Here is an 18,901-nt window from a genome sequence, read left to right on the forward strand (position 1 = left end):
GCCAGAATCAGGGCATCTTCCGAAAAGTCACGCTTTTTCATAGCATCTTTTATCATGTCTTTCATTCCCTCTTTGAATATTAGAACGATGCCCCGCCCATCATGTTGCACTTGTGCATCAGAAAATCGTTCAAGTAACTGTTCCTTCAATCTGGTTTTGTTGATAGTCTTTTTGATGCCCAATGCCTCAAGCCGATTCACGTACAGCGAGTGTAACTCGGATAATTTGAAGATGAAAGTCCCGGCATTAACAGACATTTCAATGTAACTGGTGAGTTCAACAAATGCTCTAGACTGATTCATTACGTCATCAATGTTTACTGTTGCATGGTGTAACTGTCTCATGTGACTGCGATACCGATTTCTAAGGTTAGTCAAACATTTTAGATGATACTTCGCAACCATAGCTATGAGATCTCCACCAACAATCCTCGCAAGTAGTTGGGTATCTTGCAGTTCGTTGATCATAGCTCTTAGACTGGCATCCATATCATATGTTGAAACCAGATGGAGGTCACCTTCATCTGCGCCTTCTCGCAAAACAAACATTGTCTAATCATGGTTATTGTCCGGCGCTTAATTTGTTGTCTACCATCGGGATTGGATTTCTTTCGCTTTCTTGCTCTTGCCAGTTTCTCATTGTTGAATTTTAAATGACACGATTTATGCCACAATGCAGAATTGTTCACAAGTTCGTCAACACTTTGATCACTCCCAAACTTCAGTTCAGTTGGGAGCTGATCAATCTCGCGGAAATGTTCGACATTACTCAAGAATGACTGGTAGGCAGATGTCTTATTATCGGCGTTTGGTCCTGGACTGAGAAGTGGACATTTTAACTGTTCATCTGTTTCTTGTTGGCAGATAATGCAGCGACTAAAGTCTACAGGTAGCTCCATGTTGATTTATCTGAAAAGACACACACAAATAGATAATTTCTGTTAATACTCTCATATCATCATTTTAACTAGCAATAGTACCCGTCTACGACAGATAGTACCCGTCATGCGTCATCAAAGCATGGTGTTTGTAAATAAACCATATGACCTGAGGGTGTGACGCGTATCCGGGTCACCGAACCCCCGCAAAGTAACGTTACTTTCCCGTACCCCCCGAATTAGGATAGAAATCGAAAAAAACGGCCCACATTGACACGGTCAAAAACGATATATCTATACTCTATAGGTGTGCAAAGTGTCAAGTTAATCCATCCTTCGATGCCTGAGCCTTAGGCGAACATACTTTTGAAGTCCCAGCATTATAGTATGATTTTCCTTGGCGGCCATATTGGATTTTGGACGCCATCTTGAAAATAAGTGACATATGAAATGTACCTTTCCCTGAATCAGTTTCACCGACCTCAAAAACCCCTGATTTGATACCTCATTTGTCTATCTGTGACTTCTACAGCCAGAGATATATGATATTTCAGTTTTGCTGGTGGCAATTTGAATTTTGGCCGCCATCTTGGAAAATCTGAAACGGTCAGGATGGCTCCTAGGCTAAAATCAATCGATAGGTCAAAACGAAGCTCCATACCAAATTTGGGACTTTTGTCCGGCTTGTAACATTACACCTAAAAATTGTTGCTAAGCCACCTGACTATTAGGCTTCATGCCTCACCATCGGACCGCTTCGGACAAATTAAGCCCAGGATTGAATCGTAATAATATCGTAATATATTTACAAAATAATATAGTAAATATAACCATAACATGTCGGGAATGGAAAGTTAATGGATGGAATCGGTGATGGTTCATGAATCAATGATAAGTGGTGCAACCGCAGAGGTAAGGAATTAGCCTCGGTTTTTTTTATAGTAACATCATTTTCATAATAATGATAATGTAACGTTAATATTATAATAAATGTCATCGTGACACAGGAATCCCTTCATAGTGACTGCAAAGTTACTCGAGGTTAAAATATATATTCTATATATTAAAGTAGCGGCAGTTTTGTGTCATGCTACGTCATTACATCTATCTTCAACTAAAGTATCAAAGCCTGGATACACTGCTCTTAGACTTACTGTTTTGTTTTTGTTTTACATACATAGACTTCCGAGAATGTTTTCTTCAATACAATGACCCAAAGCTCATGGAGGAGCTTTTGCATAAATCACATGCAGGACGAAGACATTAGCAGACATCATGTGTACTTTAATAAGATTTACAACGACACAAGTACACAATAGACAAATACATTTAGTATGCTGGATTTCCAGCATCATGAGCCATCAGTTCCGAGAGGAATGTGGAACAGGCAATAAGGGAACACATTTAACGATCATTTTTCTTTTTTGCACAAAGAAATCTAAACTAATGGGGAAGCCAAAATGTCTCTGGGCAGTATGTTCAGAAAATGACAGTGGATAAAAGGTGAACAGAGAGGGACAAGCACATCGCACACGGGTGGCAGAAAGGAAAGGAGCATGTTTCAGCAGGAGTGGAAGAGAGTGTGGGTGTGTGTAGGAGAACGCACGAGCGACGCCGGGCATTACTCTTGAAAGACTGGAGGGAGGGCCACAACCTCCGTCATTTTGATGAAAGTTCGACATACGCCACAGTGACCCATAACCATGCGGTTCTTGCTGGAGGGGAAGAAACAAAAAGTAACCAGATCACAACTTCTTCAGCTTCTTACGAGGGGGTCTGTGACCAAACACAGGTGGTGAAGCCATACTGCTGTCTGGAGTCGGACAGAGGTGGCCGGCATCATTGGCCGCGCCACTAGGTGTGAGGGCGATGGAGCCTTCGCTCATTGTTGACATGGGCTCATCGAAAGCACCGCTCGGAGCATCGTCCTGCTCTGGAGGTTCAGATTTGACTTGAACCATACCCCACAAGGGGGAACTATTTCCAGAACCATCGGCACCTAAACACGACATAACCAAACAGTCATTGCATGAGAAAGAAAATTACAAAGACAGTACATTTGATAATATTTTAATCAATAAGCAAATGCGAGCTCACCCTGGGATGTGACAACACTGCATACTGACTGAGAAGCCAGATTGCCTTGTTACAAAAATAATTAATACCTCAAACAGATGGGTTGACATATGGCACGAGTGTTCTAAGGTCACATAGCTATCTGCTCTGTTTAATCATAATCATGATGAATGAACGAGTGTGCGGTATGCATTTCAATTCCACAAAATGCAGCGAAACAGTGGCTTTGCCTCAAACCAGATGCAACACAAGCAACCAAGTGCAACTGTGCAAGGAAGGTCCAGCTCTTTTGTTGGTAACCCCTCATGGTTGCTTTTTGTTGCAGCTGCTTAGGCACAATTAAAGGTCAAAGACGTTTACGTCACAAAGCTGAGGGGTTAAGACCAAACTGAGAACATATACTGAAGCAATTCCAGTTTAGCCTATGTATAAAGGCCATGTGTCACCAAATCAGTCACTCTCGGTCTTGTTGATTTGCATCACGCCACCAATAGTCCTCTCTGATGGTGTAATGCAAGAAAGTGTTGCATTTCAGGTTGTATTCAGCAAAAATTAGGAATAGGTAAACACCTAAGAGGAAATTCAACATTGTGATGATGCCTTCGCCAAAGTTTTCCGGAGAGATGTCGATCAAAGGCGCTCGTGTAGAATGAACGGTGAATAGCACATGCGTTGTTCTAAAGGCGGATTCAAATATGCAATGCCCTAAAACGTGAGTAAAACTTGCCGATAATTATACCATTATTTGGAGAGAAAAAAAGAATGGATTTTTTTTTCAGAAATGCTGAGGAAAATGTGAAATGTTTGTTTTTGAGCCAAGAAAAAAATACTGCAAGAAAAGTTCCCAGAAATGAAGAAAAATCTTTTCTCAATTACACAAAATTCCGAATATATATAAATACACACACACACACACACACGAGTATATATGAATGAATGAATGAATGAATGAATGATCGTTTTAAGGCCATTTTTCCCCGCCAGAGCGGGGTTAGCCTTGCGGGCCCCATGACGATCATGGTTCCCTGTTTGAGGCAATGTTTTTATGGCCGGATGCCCTTCCTGACGCCAACCCTTGGTCACGCTCTTACGATGCGCAGGGATACAGTGTGCCTATTCTGAATCGGGGTACACACCGTGATCATTCATCCCAGCAAGCTGGTACTCAATTTGCCGACCTCGGAAGGATGACAGCCTGAGTCAACCCCCCTGGCGTTAATTCAGCGATCGACCGGGATTCGAACCCAGGATCCTAGGATCCCAAGCCGGCACCCTAACCGCTAAGCCAACGCCAGGCTAAAAAAAATATATATAATATTGTCATCCAAGATGTCGTTTCTCAAAATAGGCCAATGAGGAAATAAAATTTCAATTTTCTCAGGAAAACGTTTTTTTTTCTAAATTCTTCACATTCTATCACTGATTTTATTTTTAGTGTCGAGTTCTTCTTTTTTTTTTTTTGCTCATTCATTGGAGGGAGGGGTGGTGGAGGGTTATGGTGGAAGGGAAGGGGGGAGGGGAGTGGGGAGAACATCTGCTGGATTTTTGGATCAAATCTATTAATTACTTCATGTAAGTAATAAAATTTTTGTTTAAAATACAAAATACAAACAAAATTTAACGTGCAATGATCATGTTTAAAAATACAATTTACCAAGGAATACATGCACTATAGCAACAAATTACTATGACTATAACTGTAATGGTCCCAGTTAGTCCCACATCCATGTGGGATTGGCCAGGAAATGTTTTTGACCAAAGTCTTTCACGAATCGGCAGGTCAGGCATGATGCTCGGCCGAAGGCGATTTGAGCAGGTTTAGATAATTTTTTTCTGAATGCCACCGTGAAATTTTTCTGAATGTGGGAAAGACACCATGGGATAGTTAACGTCCACAAATGCCCGGTGCTGGCCAACGGGTCCTTCGGCTTCATATATTTGATGGACAACGCACACATCAATGCATTGCCGCACCGCATGCAAAAGAGCAGGGTGGAAGTTGAGTCAAGATTCAAAACCAGGCAAGTCAGCTAAAGGCGATTGCACATGCAGGTAGGCCATTCTGCCAGGCTTTATCAGGAAATACATACACATGTATACACAATGGCAATAAAATTAATTAATAGGAACTGTCAACATTAAATGAAGATCAACTGTTCAGAGGACAAAGCCAATAAAAAATGAAATTGTTAGATAACTTTAGTAAAACCGAGCTCTATACAGAGGTGGTTGAACCAGGGTTCCTTGGTTGGAGGGGTGGTGGAGGTGTGGGGCGTGAGGACCCACCCAGTCACCATGACGAGTAGTTTAATCGACATATATAAAGATATTAAAAATTTGTGCAAATTTTATTGATTTCTGCTCTTTTGATCTGACGAAGGGTTAACGCCAGAAATGTCAGCTTCTCCTCAAGGTTAGCGTACCTCAATCAACATTTTGTTGATTTAATCCAATTGCATTCCACCTCATTAGTTAGTGCATTTTTGTTATAATATATTAAAACCATGTATACATTCAACAGTTTCTCAGAAGCCAGTGTAGGAGGGTTACAGGATATGCATTTGCGACATTATGGCCTCGTTAATGAATCAACCTCCCAAAAGAATAATAATGCATTTCATAGATTGTGTTTATTCTACTGCCACTGCAATGTCAACCAGAAAATTACTCAAACCTCATTAAACAATGTAAGAATTGATGAGTGCACTTTGCTCTTCATCAAAGATGGGGCTCTATGGTCTCACAAGAGAGTTCAGGACGAAGGAAGGCTGACGTCAACGTTTTAAAAGAGCTAAATTCCTCAAAGACCTAAATAAGCATGCATATATATACACATACATATATATATATATATATATATATATATATATATATATATATATATATATATATTTGAGGATTTGGGAACTGTGTGTAATTTGCTGTAAATATTCCTTGTGAAAATACCTCCAATTGTGAAGGTCAAAGGTCGTCCTTAGTTAGGCCATCGCACACACGTAGCCAATCATAAGTTTCCCTCAGTAGTTATGTCCTTAGTAAATGTCAGTATAAGGCTCTGTGGTCCACTAATTCATTGCGTTGCATCGAATTCAAATAAGATAGATCCCCTTTCAATTGCCAGCCTTCATTGCCAACTGCATTCGCCCGCCATTACGCACGTGGTCAAGCCTCGGGGAAGAAGGTGGGAGGAGTCAGCCGAGCGCCAGGAACAAGGCGTGGCCCTGCCAGCGCCTCATCGAGGGGCGGGATCGGTGAGCCCTCGCGACCAATCGAGGCCGAGGCGAGCTCACCGATGGGCGTTCCTAAGAGGCCGGCGGCTTGATCGCGACACGCCTGATAAAAAGGGGGTGCGGAAGGACTGCGGGAGAGATGAGAGAGATGCGGCAGAGACGGGAGATGAACTTTTGAGAACCGCAGCTTGAACCACCGCAGCTTTGAGCGTTGACGGCAGCGTTGCTTTCGAGGAAGGTCGGCGGCTGCTCACCTCGAGCACACACCAACCAGACCCGCATCCTTCCCGCCTGGTGATACCACCTCCTCGTCGTCAGTCCAGCCATCCACCTCCAGCTGAACCTTCCTCTCCTTCCTGCCATTCCATCCTTTTGTGTACGTGAGTTTGTTTTGTGTGTCTTGTCCCTGGGTTAAGTAAGACTGTATAGTATAAGCTAGTATTTGCACTGTGTCTTCCTCTTCTTCTTCTTCCAGTTACTTTCGTTATCTTTCCTTCTCCCATGGTTTCTTTGTTTGTTGTACAAATAATAATAATTAGTAATAAATCCCTGTTCTTCCTACTTTGTCTTCTTCTTCACATTCGGTCACTTTGGAGGTTTCCAAATTGAGTGCACGTGGCGCGATTCGGCCGACGCATATGAATTGGGTTTAGCCCCTTCGATAAATGGCTCACGCCGCAGTTCGCTTCGCTCGGCGCAACCAATCCATTACGCTGCGGCCGTGAGCGGGGGTGTTTCCTTGCGTACCGGGAGGCGCTGGTATTTAGGTCATGGGACGGTTGGGCCTAATACCCTACCCAGCGCTGACCGGGCGTGACGTCAAACCCCAGGACCACGTCGGTCAGTCATAGACGAGGGGATTAATCCCCCCTCGATAAGGGGGAAAGAGGCCGACGTTGGGTTCCGTAACAATATTTATATATATAAATGTACAATTATACACACACACACACACCACACACACACACCACACACAACACACACACACACACACACTTTTCAAATAATGCACCATTTCTTCCAGAAAATTGGTGCAATTAAAAAATATTTTGGTATCCACATATGTATTTATTTGGTTTGCAGTGGAAAAAAACAAAAAAGCTGAATTTTTTTTCTAAATCTTAGCTTATTCCACACAGAAATCTTAAAATGGCCCGGACAATATTATTAGCACCTTTTAGAAGTTGTTAGAAACAATTAGGTTTGAAGCAGGTGATTCTCCTTTACTTTGGAATTGAACTCACCAGTGGTGAGTTGCAGGTGCCTGCAATATAAAAATCACTCTCAACCAGTTTGAATAGAGAAAAAGTCATTCTGCTGTTTTGTGTCACTGTTTGTACCGCAATGAGCATGGAGAAAAGCAAGAAAACCAGACAATTGTCTGAGGAGATCAGACAAGATTGTAGCCAAGCATGGACAATCTCAAGGCTACAAGTCCATCTCCAGAGACGTTGATGCTCCTGTATCTACTGTACGCAATGTTGTCAGGAAGGTTGAGGCCCATGGCAGTGTAGCCAACCTCCCTGGACGTGGCCGCAAGAGAAAACTTGATGGAAGATTGCAGCGAAGGATTGTTCGAATGGTGGAGAAAGCACCTCGATCAACTGCCAAACAAATTCAAGCTGACCTTCAGACACAAGATACGACAGTTTCATCTCGCACCATCCGAGCCAACTCAATGAAACGTGGTTCTATGGTCATCGACCTTGGAGGACCCCACTGCTGAGAGAGAAAGACACAAGAAAGCTTGACTGGAGTTTTCCAAAACATACCTGAACAAGCCAAAATCCTTCTGGGAGAATGTCCTGTGGACAGATGAGACCAAATTAGAGGTTTTTGGTAAAGAACATCATCTCTATGTTTACAGAAAACAAAATGAAGCCTTCAAAGAAAAGAACACCTTCCCTACAGTCAAACATGGAGGAGGTTCAGTGATGTTTTGGGGTTGCTGTGCTGCCTCTGGTACTGGGTGCCTTGAATGTGTGCATGGCATCATGAAATCAGGAGATTACCCAGGCATTTTGGAGCGCAATGTTCAACCCAGTGTCAGAAAGCTGGGTGTCCGTCGAAAGTCATTGGTCTTGCAGCAGGACAATGACCCCAAACACACTTCAAAAAGCTACCACGAATGGTTCAAGACAAAACGCTGGACTGTTCTGAAGTGGCTAGCAATGAGTCCAGATCTAAATCCCATTGAACACCTGTGGGGAGATCTGAAAACAGCAGTTGGGAGAAGGCACCCTTCAAATCTGGGAGAACTGGAGCAGTTTGCACAAGAAAAGTGGGCCAAACTGCCAGTAGAGAGGTGTAGGAAGCGCTTGACTGCAGTTATTTTGTTCAAAGGCTGTGCTACCAAATATTAAGTCGAGGGTGTCAATAATTTTATCAATGCCATTTCGTTATATTTTCTGATTTTAAAGGATATTTTAAGTTCTGAATAAAAAAAAACAAAGGTTCTGTAATATCAACAGTGAAATAAAGAATTCTGGAGACCAAATACTTTTGTCAATTTCAGCTTAATTTTAGAGAAAATTGTAAGTTATTTGAAAAAAGTGCAAGGGTGCCAATATTTTTGGCCACAACTGTTCATCTTACTATAATTCATCAAATGTCCATCTGTCTGTCTGTCTGTCCGTCCGTCCATTCCCAGGTACCGCAAAAACGGCCGAACCGATCGCAACAAAATTTTGGGTGGGTAATCCTGGGACCCCATGGAGTAAAATAGGCTATATTGTTTTTCCAATTTTCCAATTTTTCCAATTTTCCCAAACACGATGGAATAATATTTACCAATATGAACAGTGATGTGGCTTTTATTGAAATTCTACAAATACTGTTTAGATTTTGATGATTTGCGTGTGATATGATTTAACGGATGTTTATATGAATCGTTTAAAATAAAAAAAGCCTTCAATTTCTGATATTTTGCCTTTTCATTTGGGCCTCCCAATTGAAGCCCCGCCCATATGGCGGGTACCATTGCTAGTATATATAACCAAAGAAGCACACTGACCCTGTGACTTGACGCTGACGTAATGTGCATAAATTATACAAACACATCACCTCCAAACTAGAAGGCATCCATGTGGTATTGAAGTCTTTGCAGACCGAGATTAAAGCTCTATGGTCATAAATAGACAAAGTCAGCGATGTCGATCTACATTTCACCCTTGTAATGGGCTCATCAGGACAGCAGGAGAAATGGCCAAGTGGTACTTTTCTGGGAACCTTCTCAAGGTCACCGCTCAAGAGGACGACCCGCTACAACCTGCATCGATACACTGGAACACGACACCAAAATCAACAGGCGTGACATCCCTGAAGCGATGGTGAGAAGAGAACAATAGAAAAAATTTGTCAGTAGTGTCTGATCGAGATCGACCCGATGACGATGATGATGATGATCATGGTGATACATATTTCCATATATAAATAAGCATACAAAGTTTTTTTCTGCCTCAATGACACAGAGGGGTTTGTTTTTCTCTTTCAAACCCTTGACCAGGAACACTCCCGCCTCTCTTTGTTTATATGCAGCCCAATAGTCCGAGCTCTAGCCAGGGACATTCCACATAACAGACAAGAGCAAGCTATACAATATTTTCTCGGGTGCATACGCTGTTTCTCCTGAAGTTGAGAAAGACTTTCCGAGAGCGGATGAGGTTGGAAAGGCAACAAAAATGGCTTTCATTTGTGAGCCAATTCAAAATCTTGATGGCATTGAGCACAAATAATTATTTGACAACATCCCAAGGATATGGTGATATGGGGTTACGGATATGGGGTTACGGATATGGGGTTACGGATATGGGGTTACGGATATGGGGTTACGGATATGGGGTTATGGATATGGGTTTACGGATATGGGGTTACAGATATGGTGTGAGAAATGGAGAAGGTGAAAGGATTTTGGAGTTTGCTGATGGAGCTGATTTGTTGATTTGTAATACTCAGTTCCAGAAAGAGGATAATAAGCTTGTTACATACACGTCAGGTGGGTCGACGACAACCGTTGACGACCTGATGGTGCGTAGGCGAGATAGGGGGAACCTCCGGGACACAAAGGTGATCCCGGGGGAGGAGGCTGTTTCACAGCACCACTTGGTTGTCTGCGACATAAGGGTGAAAGGTGCGAGGAGAGCTCGGCGGGTGAAGTACCAACCGAGAATGAAGGTGTGGAGGTTAAAAGAGGTGACAGTAAGGGAGGCATTAAAAGAGAGGCTGAGTAGGGTTGAGGGTGATGTGGTTGAGCTTGAAAGTGGTTGGATGTCAATGAAAGCTAGTCTGTTGGGAGCCGTTGGTGAGGTATGTGGATGGACAAAAGGACCACCGAGGCACTCGGAAACATGGTGGTGGGATGATGAAGTTGGAAAGAGGATTGACGAGAAGAGGAAGAAGTTCAAGGAGTGGCAGAAGGCGAAGGGTACGGGAGCAGACACAGCAGAGCATGAAAGTTATAAGGCAGCCAAGAAGGCTGCAAAGAAAGAGGTAGCAAAGGCGCAGGAGGCATGTAGGAAAATGTTCGGAGAACGCTTTGATTCAGAAGAGGGTCAGAGAGCAGTATTCAGGATTGCAAAGCAGATAGCGAAAGAGAGGTGTGATGTGATGGGGGTGAGTTGCTTGAAGGATGAAGTGGGACAAATCGTTGTGGACCCAGATGGAATTAAAGGAAAATGGAAAAGATATATGGAAATGCTGTTGAATACAGAGAATGAATGGGATGGCAACATAGAGAGTAACCCAGTTTTAGGACCGGCAGAGAAGATAACTGAGAAGGAAGTTGAAAGATAAAAGCAATGAAGAGCAGAAAAGCGGGAGGGCCGAGGGGAGTTGTGGGAGATATGTTGAAGGCAGCAGGAAGTTGGGGTGTGAAGAGAATGACAGAGATCTGTAATCTGGCGGTGAAAGAAGGCCGCATTCAAGTGGATTGGGAACCGAGTACCCTCGTCCCTCTATACAAGGGGAAAGGTGACCCTCTAGAGTGTGGCTCGTACCGAGCGATAAAGTTATTGGAGCATGGAATGAAGGTATTGGAAAGGGTGTTGGAGAGGAGGATAAGGAAGAAAGTGAACATCGACGAAATGCAGTTTGGATTTATGCCAGGAAGAGGAACGACAGACGCGCTTTTTATTGTGAGGCAGTTGCAGGAGAAGTACATGGAGAAGGGGAAGAAGTTGTTTCTTGGGTTTGTTGATCTGGAGAAAGCATTCGATAGGGTTCCACGCAAAGTATTGACATGGGCAATGAGGAAGTTAGGAGTGGAGGAATGGTTGATCAGAGTAGTGATGGCAATGTACAAAAGAGCGCGCACAGCTGTAAGGACTAAGGACGGGAACAGTGGTGAGTTTGAGGTGAAGGTGGGAGTGCATCAGGGGTCGGTACTAAGTCCACTACTATTTGCAGCTGTGATGGAGGTGCTGGCTCAGAACGTAAAGGAGGGTTTACCGTGGGAGTTGTTGTATGCAGATGATCTGGTGTTGATTGCGGAAAGTATGGATGGACTGAAGGAAAAGATGAACAAGTGGAAGGAATGTATGGAGACAAAAGGTCTGAAGGTGAATATCGGAAAGACAAAGGTGATGGCAAGTGGTAAAGCATGTGGTGAGGTGGAAAGAACTGGGAAGTGGCCCTGTGCTGTGTGCAGGAAGGGTGTCGGAGTGAACTCCATTCAATGTACAATGTGCGCTGAGTGGCTTCAACAAAAATGTAGTGGTCTGAGAGGGTCATTAACCAGTGTGGCAGCTACATTCAAATGTAAGGTGTGCACAGAGGGAGATGCAGATGGAGGAAATGTTGAGTTGGATCTTGGAGATGGCATGAAGCTGGAAGGTGTGAAAACATTTTGCTACCTCGGAGACATGTTGAATGGAGAAGGTGGATCAGACTCGGCAACGGTTGCTGGAGTGAGATGTGCATGGAAGAAGTTTCGGGAACTGAGTGCCGTGCTGATGAGGAGGGGAGTGTCACGGCTGCGGGGGCCCCGTCAGCACCACAGCGGCCCGGTCAGCACCACACCACGTCGGCCCGGTCAGCACCACACCAAGTCGGCCCCGTCAGCACCACACCACGTCGGCCCGGTCAGCACCACACCACGTCAGCCCGGTCAGCACCACACCACGGCGGCCCGGTCAGCACCACAACACGTCGGCCCGGTCAGCACCACACCACACGTCGGCCCGGTCAGCACCACACCACGTCGGCCCGGTCAGCACCACACCACGTCGGCCCGGTCAGCACCACACCACGTCGGCCCGGTCAGCACCACACCACGTCGGCCCGGTCAGCACCACACCACGTCGGCCCGGTCAGCACCACACCACATCGGCCCGGTCAGCACCACGGCGGCCCGGTCAGCACCACACCCTTGGAAAGGACTTTGATGCTGTGGAGAGATCGAAGCAAGCCTCCTTGCTCGAGCGGCCTGGAAGCGGAAGTCCATATATATAAGCACAAATCTATCTATAATTCCAGTAATCTCTGTCTGTACGTTTGTACGTTTGTACGTCTGTTTGTCTGTGACCGCTGTTTCTCGACAACTACCGGTCCGATATACTTGAAACTTGCCAGGTATATTGCTGGGGACCCGAGGATGTGCCTTTTCAAGGTTTGAAATTAATCGGACAAGTACTTACCGAGCTATGGCGATTTAGCCGTTCGCCGTTCGCTTTGGCGTTGCGAATGGACCAAACCATTCATGTAAATAGAGGGGGGGGGGGGGGGGTTCTGTGGTCGTTCGCTTTGGCTTTGCGAATGGACCAAACCATTCATGTAAATAGAGGGGGGGGTTCTGTGGTCGTTCGCTTTGGCTTTGCGAATGGACCAAACCATTCATGTAAATAGAGGGGGGGGTTCTGTGGTCGTTGCGAATGGACCAAACCATTCACATCGAATCATCGAATCACATCGAATGGACCAAACCGTTCGCTTTGGACCAAACCATTGCATGTAAATAGAGGGGGGGGTTCTGTGGTCGTTGCGAATGGACCAAACCATTCATGTTTTTTTTTTTTTTTTTTTTGGCAAGGAACGGGCACCCACGTACGGGCACGTCCTAGCTTATATATAGTACGGGCATGCCCTAGTATATATAATGTGCACATATATATAAGGATATAATACAGATTTGGCATTTAATATGGAATATATATTTTTTCTTCACTTGGGTTTACTTTCTTAACTCGGTATATCAATCTGGTGAGTTTATTTTACACTTTGGTGATTTATTTGTTAAAAGAACCATGTCACTGATTGTCTGTCGCAGCAAGAAGTCAACAACAGGATTACATCACAGGTGGCGTGGCAAAATGTACGGACAGGTGCATTTGATGATTGGCTTCACAGTCGGGTATACAAGGGTTGTTGCGTTCTGTATTAGTGTAAAACAACTGCTGCACCTCTCCAAAAGTTATTGCTGCTTCCGCTGGAGATGGTCCGTCAACTCGACAATGCTGTTTGTCATTGAGTGGTGGCTTTACGAAATTACGGCATGAAGCAGCGTGCTATTGCTCGGCAGTATGGCATCACTCAAGGTCAGGTGTCAAAGATCCTGAAACGAAATGCTCAGAGGTGTGTCCCTACTCCAATACCGAGGCCAGGACGTCCCCGCAGAACCACAAGGAGGGATGATCGCCAGCTGCACCGGTTAGTCCGCAATGGCCATACCAAGTCAGCTAATCGGCTTAGGGCTGAGTGGCAGCAACTGACAAATGTGCCTGTATCCAGAAGGCTAGTCAACCAACGACTGGTTCAAGCAAGCTATCGTGCCAGGCGTCCCCTGAGAAAGCCACGCCTGACCAGATAACACCGCCAGCGCCGATTGCAGTGGGCCAGAGAGCACCGTCAATGGCAGCCAGGACACTGAAATCACGTGATCTTCAGTGACGAGTCTAGATTTCTGGTCTATCGTCAAGATGGCCGCGTCCGAGTGCGCAGCCAAGTGCATGAAGCCTACAACAAAGATTGTATAGTGCCAAGAGTCCAAGCTGGAGGTGGTGGGGTGACCGTTTGGGCTGCTTTTCATGCAGGGGGCAAAACTGACCTGGTTGTTCTGAATGGAAACATGAACCAGTTCAAGTACAGGGCCATTCTGGAAGAAACATTGCTTCCATTTGCTCGTGCAGCCTTTCGAGGAAACTTTGGCTTCCAAGATGGCAATGCACGGCCTCATCATGCTCGCATGATCCAAAACTTTCTTGCTGACCGTGGTGTAGAGCATATGGAGTGGCCCACCATGTCCGCGGATATGAATCCGATGGAGAACTTGTGGGCAGAATTAACGCATCAAATCGACCACTTGGACCAGCAACCGACCTCTGTGCGTGAATTGCAGCAGGCTATTGACACTGCATGGCAAGCGATTCCTGGCCAAACCTTGGCAAATCTCGTGAACAGCATGCCTCAACGTGTACGTGCTCTCCTGAATGCCCGTGGGGGTTACACGAAGTACTGAACTGTAATTTTACTGTCCGTAATCCCAGTCATAATTTAACTTTTGTTTTTGTTGAAATTTTTTTTGGCTAATGTGCAAAACAAAGAGATACTTCTGGAAAACGTACAGAAGTTTAACACAGTACTGTCCATGAATTGAGTTCGATATCAGTTTACATCACTTTCAAGGATCAATTTATTTGTTTCAAAATGTCAAATGTGGTTTTTGTTTCTTTTAAAGGTCACATTAACAAAATCTAGAATAATTTCAACATAATTCCAATGAACTTTTGGTTCTAAGACATCTTGAAAAGTACGTTCACCCCCACAAAAAATATATTCCATATTAAATGCCAAGTCTGTATATTGTGGGCTTTCACTAAAAATACTAGCAAATAATAACGGCGGGGTAGTAGAAAAGGAGGTGGGGTTGAGAGGTTGGGGTATTAAATCAAGCCTCTCAAAATATCAGGACCACACACCACGTCGGCCCGGTAAGCCCAGAGCCTGGCGCGAAGTCCAAGGAAATCAGCACATCATCCGAAAACAGCTCCGGTTGGTGCGAACCACTCGGTCAATGGCGCGAACCAGGTCCCGACACGCCCTTGCTCGCTTGGCCCCGATGAAGGTCTCGCTGGGTGTTCTCCAAACAGGAGCAAACTCGCCCAAGCCACGCTGGATTTCGGCAGCGGAAGCCTTGCTCGCTCGGCCCCGATGAAGGCCTCGCTGGGTGTTCTCCAAACAGGGGCAGAATCACCCAAGCCGCGCTGGATTTCGGCGGCGGAAAGCAGCCACGAAGCGACGATATTCGGTCGGGCTGTAATGCGAACACCACGGCGGCCCGGTCAGCACCACACCCTTGGAAAGGACTTCGATGCTGCGGAGAGATCGAAGCAAGCCTCCTTGCTCGAGCGGACCGGAAGCGGAAAACCTGAAAGGATGAAGGATGAATGAAGAAACGGATGAAGGATGATGAAAATGAAAAGGATGAAGCTGGTAACAATAGAAAAAAAACAAGTAAGCATGTTTAACTGACAATGCAAGGGAACATTATCAAATACCAGGAACAAGGTGATGTAGCCTTTCAAGTGTTGAAGTCTCAATTGCTGGATCAATCAATCTCCCTTGAAGAGCTAATATCCTCATGCCCTCGGTACATCAGTTGGCTTCCCATTCAAAGCAAATAAAGCAACTCCTGTATACTACCTCTCGAATGATGAAATTTTCACTCAGTTAACACACAACTGTGAGACGCTCTTCATCAAAGATGGCAATGTTCTTACATGCACTGACGGCTGCCCCTCAGACAGATATGCATCTTGCAAAACAGTCCTAAAGGACATGTCACTGCAGTCATGACGAAAGGCTTCGTCATGACTGCAGTGACAAATTGCTTCTGGAAAGCATAAATACTCTGACGCAAGCACATTTCAAAGTCTTCCTGCAGAATGATGAGAATAAAGCTCAGTTGTTTTTGACTGCTGTTGCAAATCTGGAGTTGCTCTGAAGCTACTAGTCAAATCTCTCAGGAATCTATTACACTCATTATTGATGGCAAGATATTCAAACTGACTACTGTCAAAGATACATTACAGACGGAGGAGACTGAAACACTCAAATCATCTCATGAGGAGACCGACTGCAGGTCAGTCCTCGACTTATTTCAAGCCAAAGACAACGGGTTCAATTTTGCTGTGTTTCGAAGTCCTGACAGTCCTATTCTTAATCGCTCCATCCTATGCTCACATGTTGGAGCCTCTGATTCTGCTGCTTGATACAGGTGTTGGTCATCACAGACGCAGAATCGACATCACACAGCTTTCTAATGATCTCGGTCCTGTGTACTGCAAGGTCTTCCTCGGGATAAATGAGTATCCTGGAGAAAATTGCAGTCGTGCTTTTAGAAGGAAGGGAAAAGTGAATCCAGTGAAGAAATTGCAAAAGATGCCAAGATAGCAAAAGGTATTCATGTTGCTGGGTGAGATGTGGACTATCGACAAGGCATTGGTGGATGAACTGGAGGCCTTCACATGCGTCATGTTCGGATACCCAAGGTGAGAACATAGGTTATTTCTTGTAAATGCAACTTTAATGAACGTGCATTGCATTAACAAGTTAAATATAGTAATTCCATTTAACCATATAAACAGAATTATAAGTACTTATTTGCCAAAAAAGAAAAATCTGATCACCAAAACCTGTTATGTGATTGAACATGATGGATAATTTATATAAACATTGTGCATTTTGCAGTACACAACCATATTAACTGTAGTGTTTCTGTTATCATTTCAGAATGAAGGAGGAGCCGATTTTATGCAAGATGGTCGGAGACAAATCTGACAAGATATTGAAGACGAAGGTGGATCTCGGTAAACTACCGCCATGCCAGAGGTCATTAATTACCCAAATCAAACGGGCCAATCAAAGCGTGGCACAGTGGAAGCTTGCACACGTGAATGACCGCAATCTTCCACCTGTCCAGGAACTTGGCTGGAAAGAAGACACTGACACTCATCATAATGAGCCAGTCTGGTCTGAAGGCCCATCCTCCCTGATAAACTGATAGATATTGTAGCTGATATCATTCAAAGTAATGGTGATGAAGGATCTAGTGATAGAGAAGATAAAATTGATCAAGATGAGTTGTCCGATGCATCTGATGATGAATAAATTGGTTTACTGTTGTTTACTGTTACCATTGTTAGAGAGAAGGTACTAAAGCAAGTTAAGGATGTAAGACCCATCCATGAATAGCATTGTGTTGGACTTAGAAGTTGATGTCTGCTGTATATGTGGAGGAAAATTATTGTGCACATTGACCTAAATTCCTCAAAACATGGTTGGCTTCATTTTGATTTCGACTTTGATTGCACTCTTAAAGTTTTAAGCACGAAGAGGTGGTGCATTTTGGAACCACACTTCTGTTGCAGCTCAATAGTGGTAAAATGAGGTCTGTGGCGGCCATTTTGAATAGAGGTCAAACCAGCGAAAGTCCTGTTTGTTTCAATGCTGGCAATTGAACACATTTTGGGAGACACTTCAGTGCTTATAAAAACGTTGGTCTCACCAAGTCCTGAGGGTGCGGGGTTGTAAGTTTACCCACTGTAAGTTTACCCAAGTTCAAATTGCTCGCGAGATCTTGGAGACGGCGGCAGGGATTTTCAAAGCTCCACACGGTCTCCACGTTTTTCGAAGTTAAGTCTGTTCACAATTGTATTTTGTCGAAACTGTATTTATCTTTCGGTGTGTGAAGTTATTGTGTGCAACTTTGGTTGTTTCTCGGTGTTTATCTTTCATAAATTGATCGTCTGTTTGCCGTGTCGTGTCTTGAGGCCTTGTACAGTGTGCACTGTACAACCTTGAGGCTTTGTTTTTCTCTCAGTGGTCCGTCGTTTGTGATCCAATAACTTTCGTTCTCTGTATTCCCAGGCTTTTCACCCATAGCCTACTTCCTTGTGTAAATCTCAACTCAAAAAAAAAAAAAAAAAAAAAAAAAAAAAAACACAACAACAACAACAACATTTCCTTCTCTGTTCTCATTCGTTTATTCATTCTTATTCGTTCGTTCGTTCTTCGACCACGTGTTTCTCCCCCATTTCCCCAGATAGTTTTCACTCATTAACCTTCAATGTTTACACTTTCCCCTCAAGTTATGTATTCCGTCATATTTTATAACACCTTTTTCTTCTTCTTCTTTAAAAGGCTGCTTTCGACTTGCTCACCAAATCAATTCATCCCAAAAAAAATATCCATCTCCTATAGTGCCTTTTTTCTACATTCCCTAAACTCTCCTGCACTCCATCCTCCATCCAGCGTCCTTAAACGTATTTTTAACTCGAAGGTCACAAGAAACTCATTTTGCAATAAATGTTCGTTTCCCATAAATCGTACACTTTCAAAAATCCAATCTCACCCCTCCCCTCCAAATCTTCCCCATAACCCCTCCCCTCCAAATCTTCCCCATCACCCCTCCCCTCCAAATCTTCCCCATCACCCATCCCTATCAAATCTCCCCCCTTGCCCCCTCCCTCCTAAACTACCCCCTCACCCCTCCCCGCCAAGACGCCCCCTCGCCCCTCCCCTCCTAGACTCCTGCCTCACCCCTCCCCTCCAAATCTCCCCCATATCCCATCCCTTTCAAATCCCTCCCCTTGTCCCTTCCCTCCCAAACTCCCCCCTCACCCCTCCCCTTCAAATCTCCCCACCCTCATTGCTTCTCAATTTCCCCCCTCTCACTCCCCCTCCTCAAAGCGTCCTCCCCGCTTCTTCCCCCTTCAAACTCTCACCT

The 18,901-nt window shown here is 44.5% G+C and overlaps 1 protein-coding gene across 1 annotated transcript in view; it reads right to left on the reverse strand.

The window, feature by feature from the left end:
- Window positions 1-2,140: 2,140 nt before the first annotated feature.
- SUPT7L (SPT7 like, STAGA complex subunit gamma) overlaps window positions 2,141-18,901 on the reverse strand; it is a 33,186-nt gene continuing 16,425 nt past the window's right edge. Inside the window, exon 4 of the mRNA XM_068129287.2 lies at window positions 2,141-2,876. Within this exon, the coding sequence (XP_067985388.1) occupies window positions 2,623-2,876 (254 nt within the window). The 3' untranslated portion in view covers window positions 2,141-2,622. The remainder of the gene's footprint in view (window positions 2,877-18,901) is intronic.

Source organism: Myxine glutinosa, chromosome 9 (assembly GCF_964187855.1).
Source record: "Myxine glutinosa chromosome 9, kmMyxGlut1.1, whole genome shotgun sequence".
Taxonomy (NCBI): Eukaryota; Metazoa; Chordata; class Myxini; order Myxiniformes; family Myxinidae; genus Myxine; species Myxine glutinosa.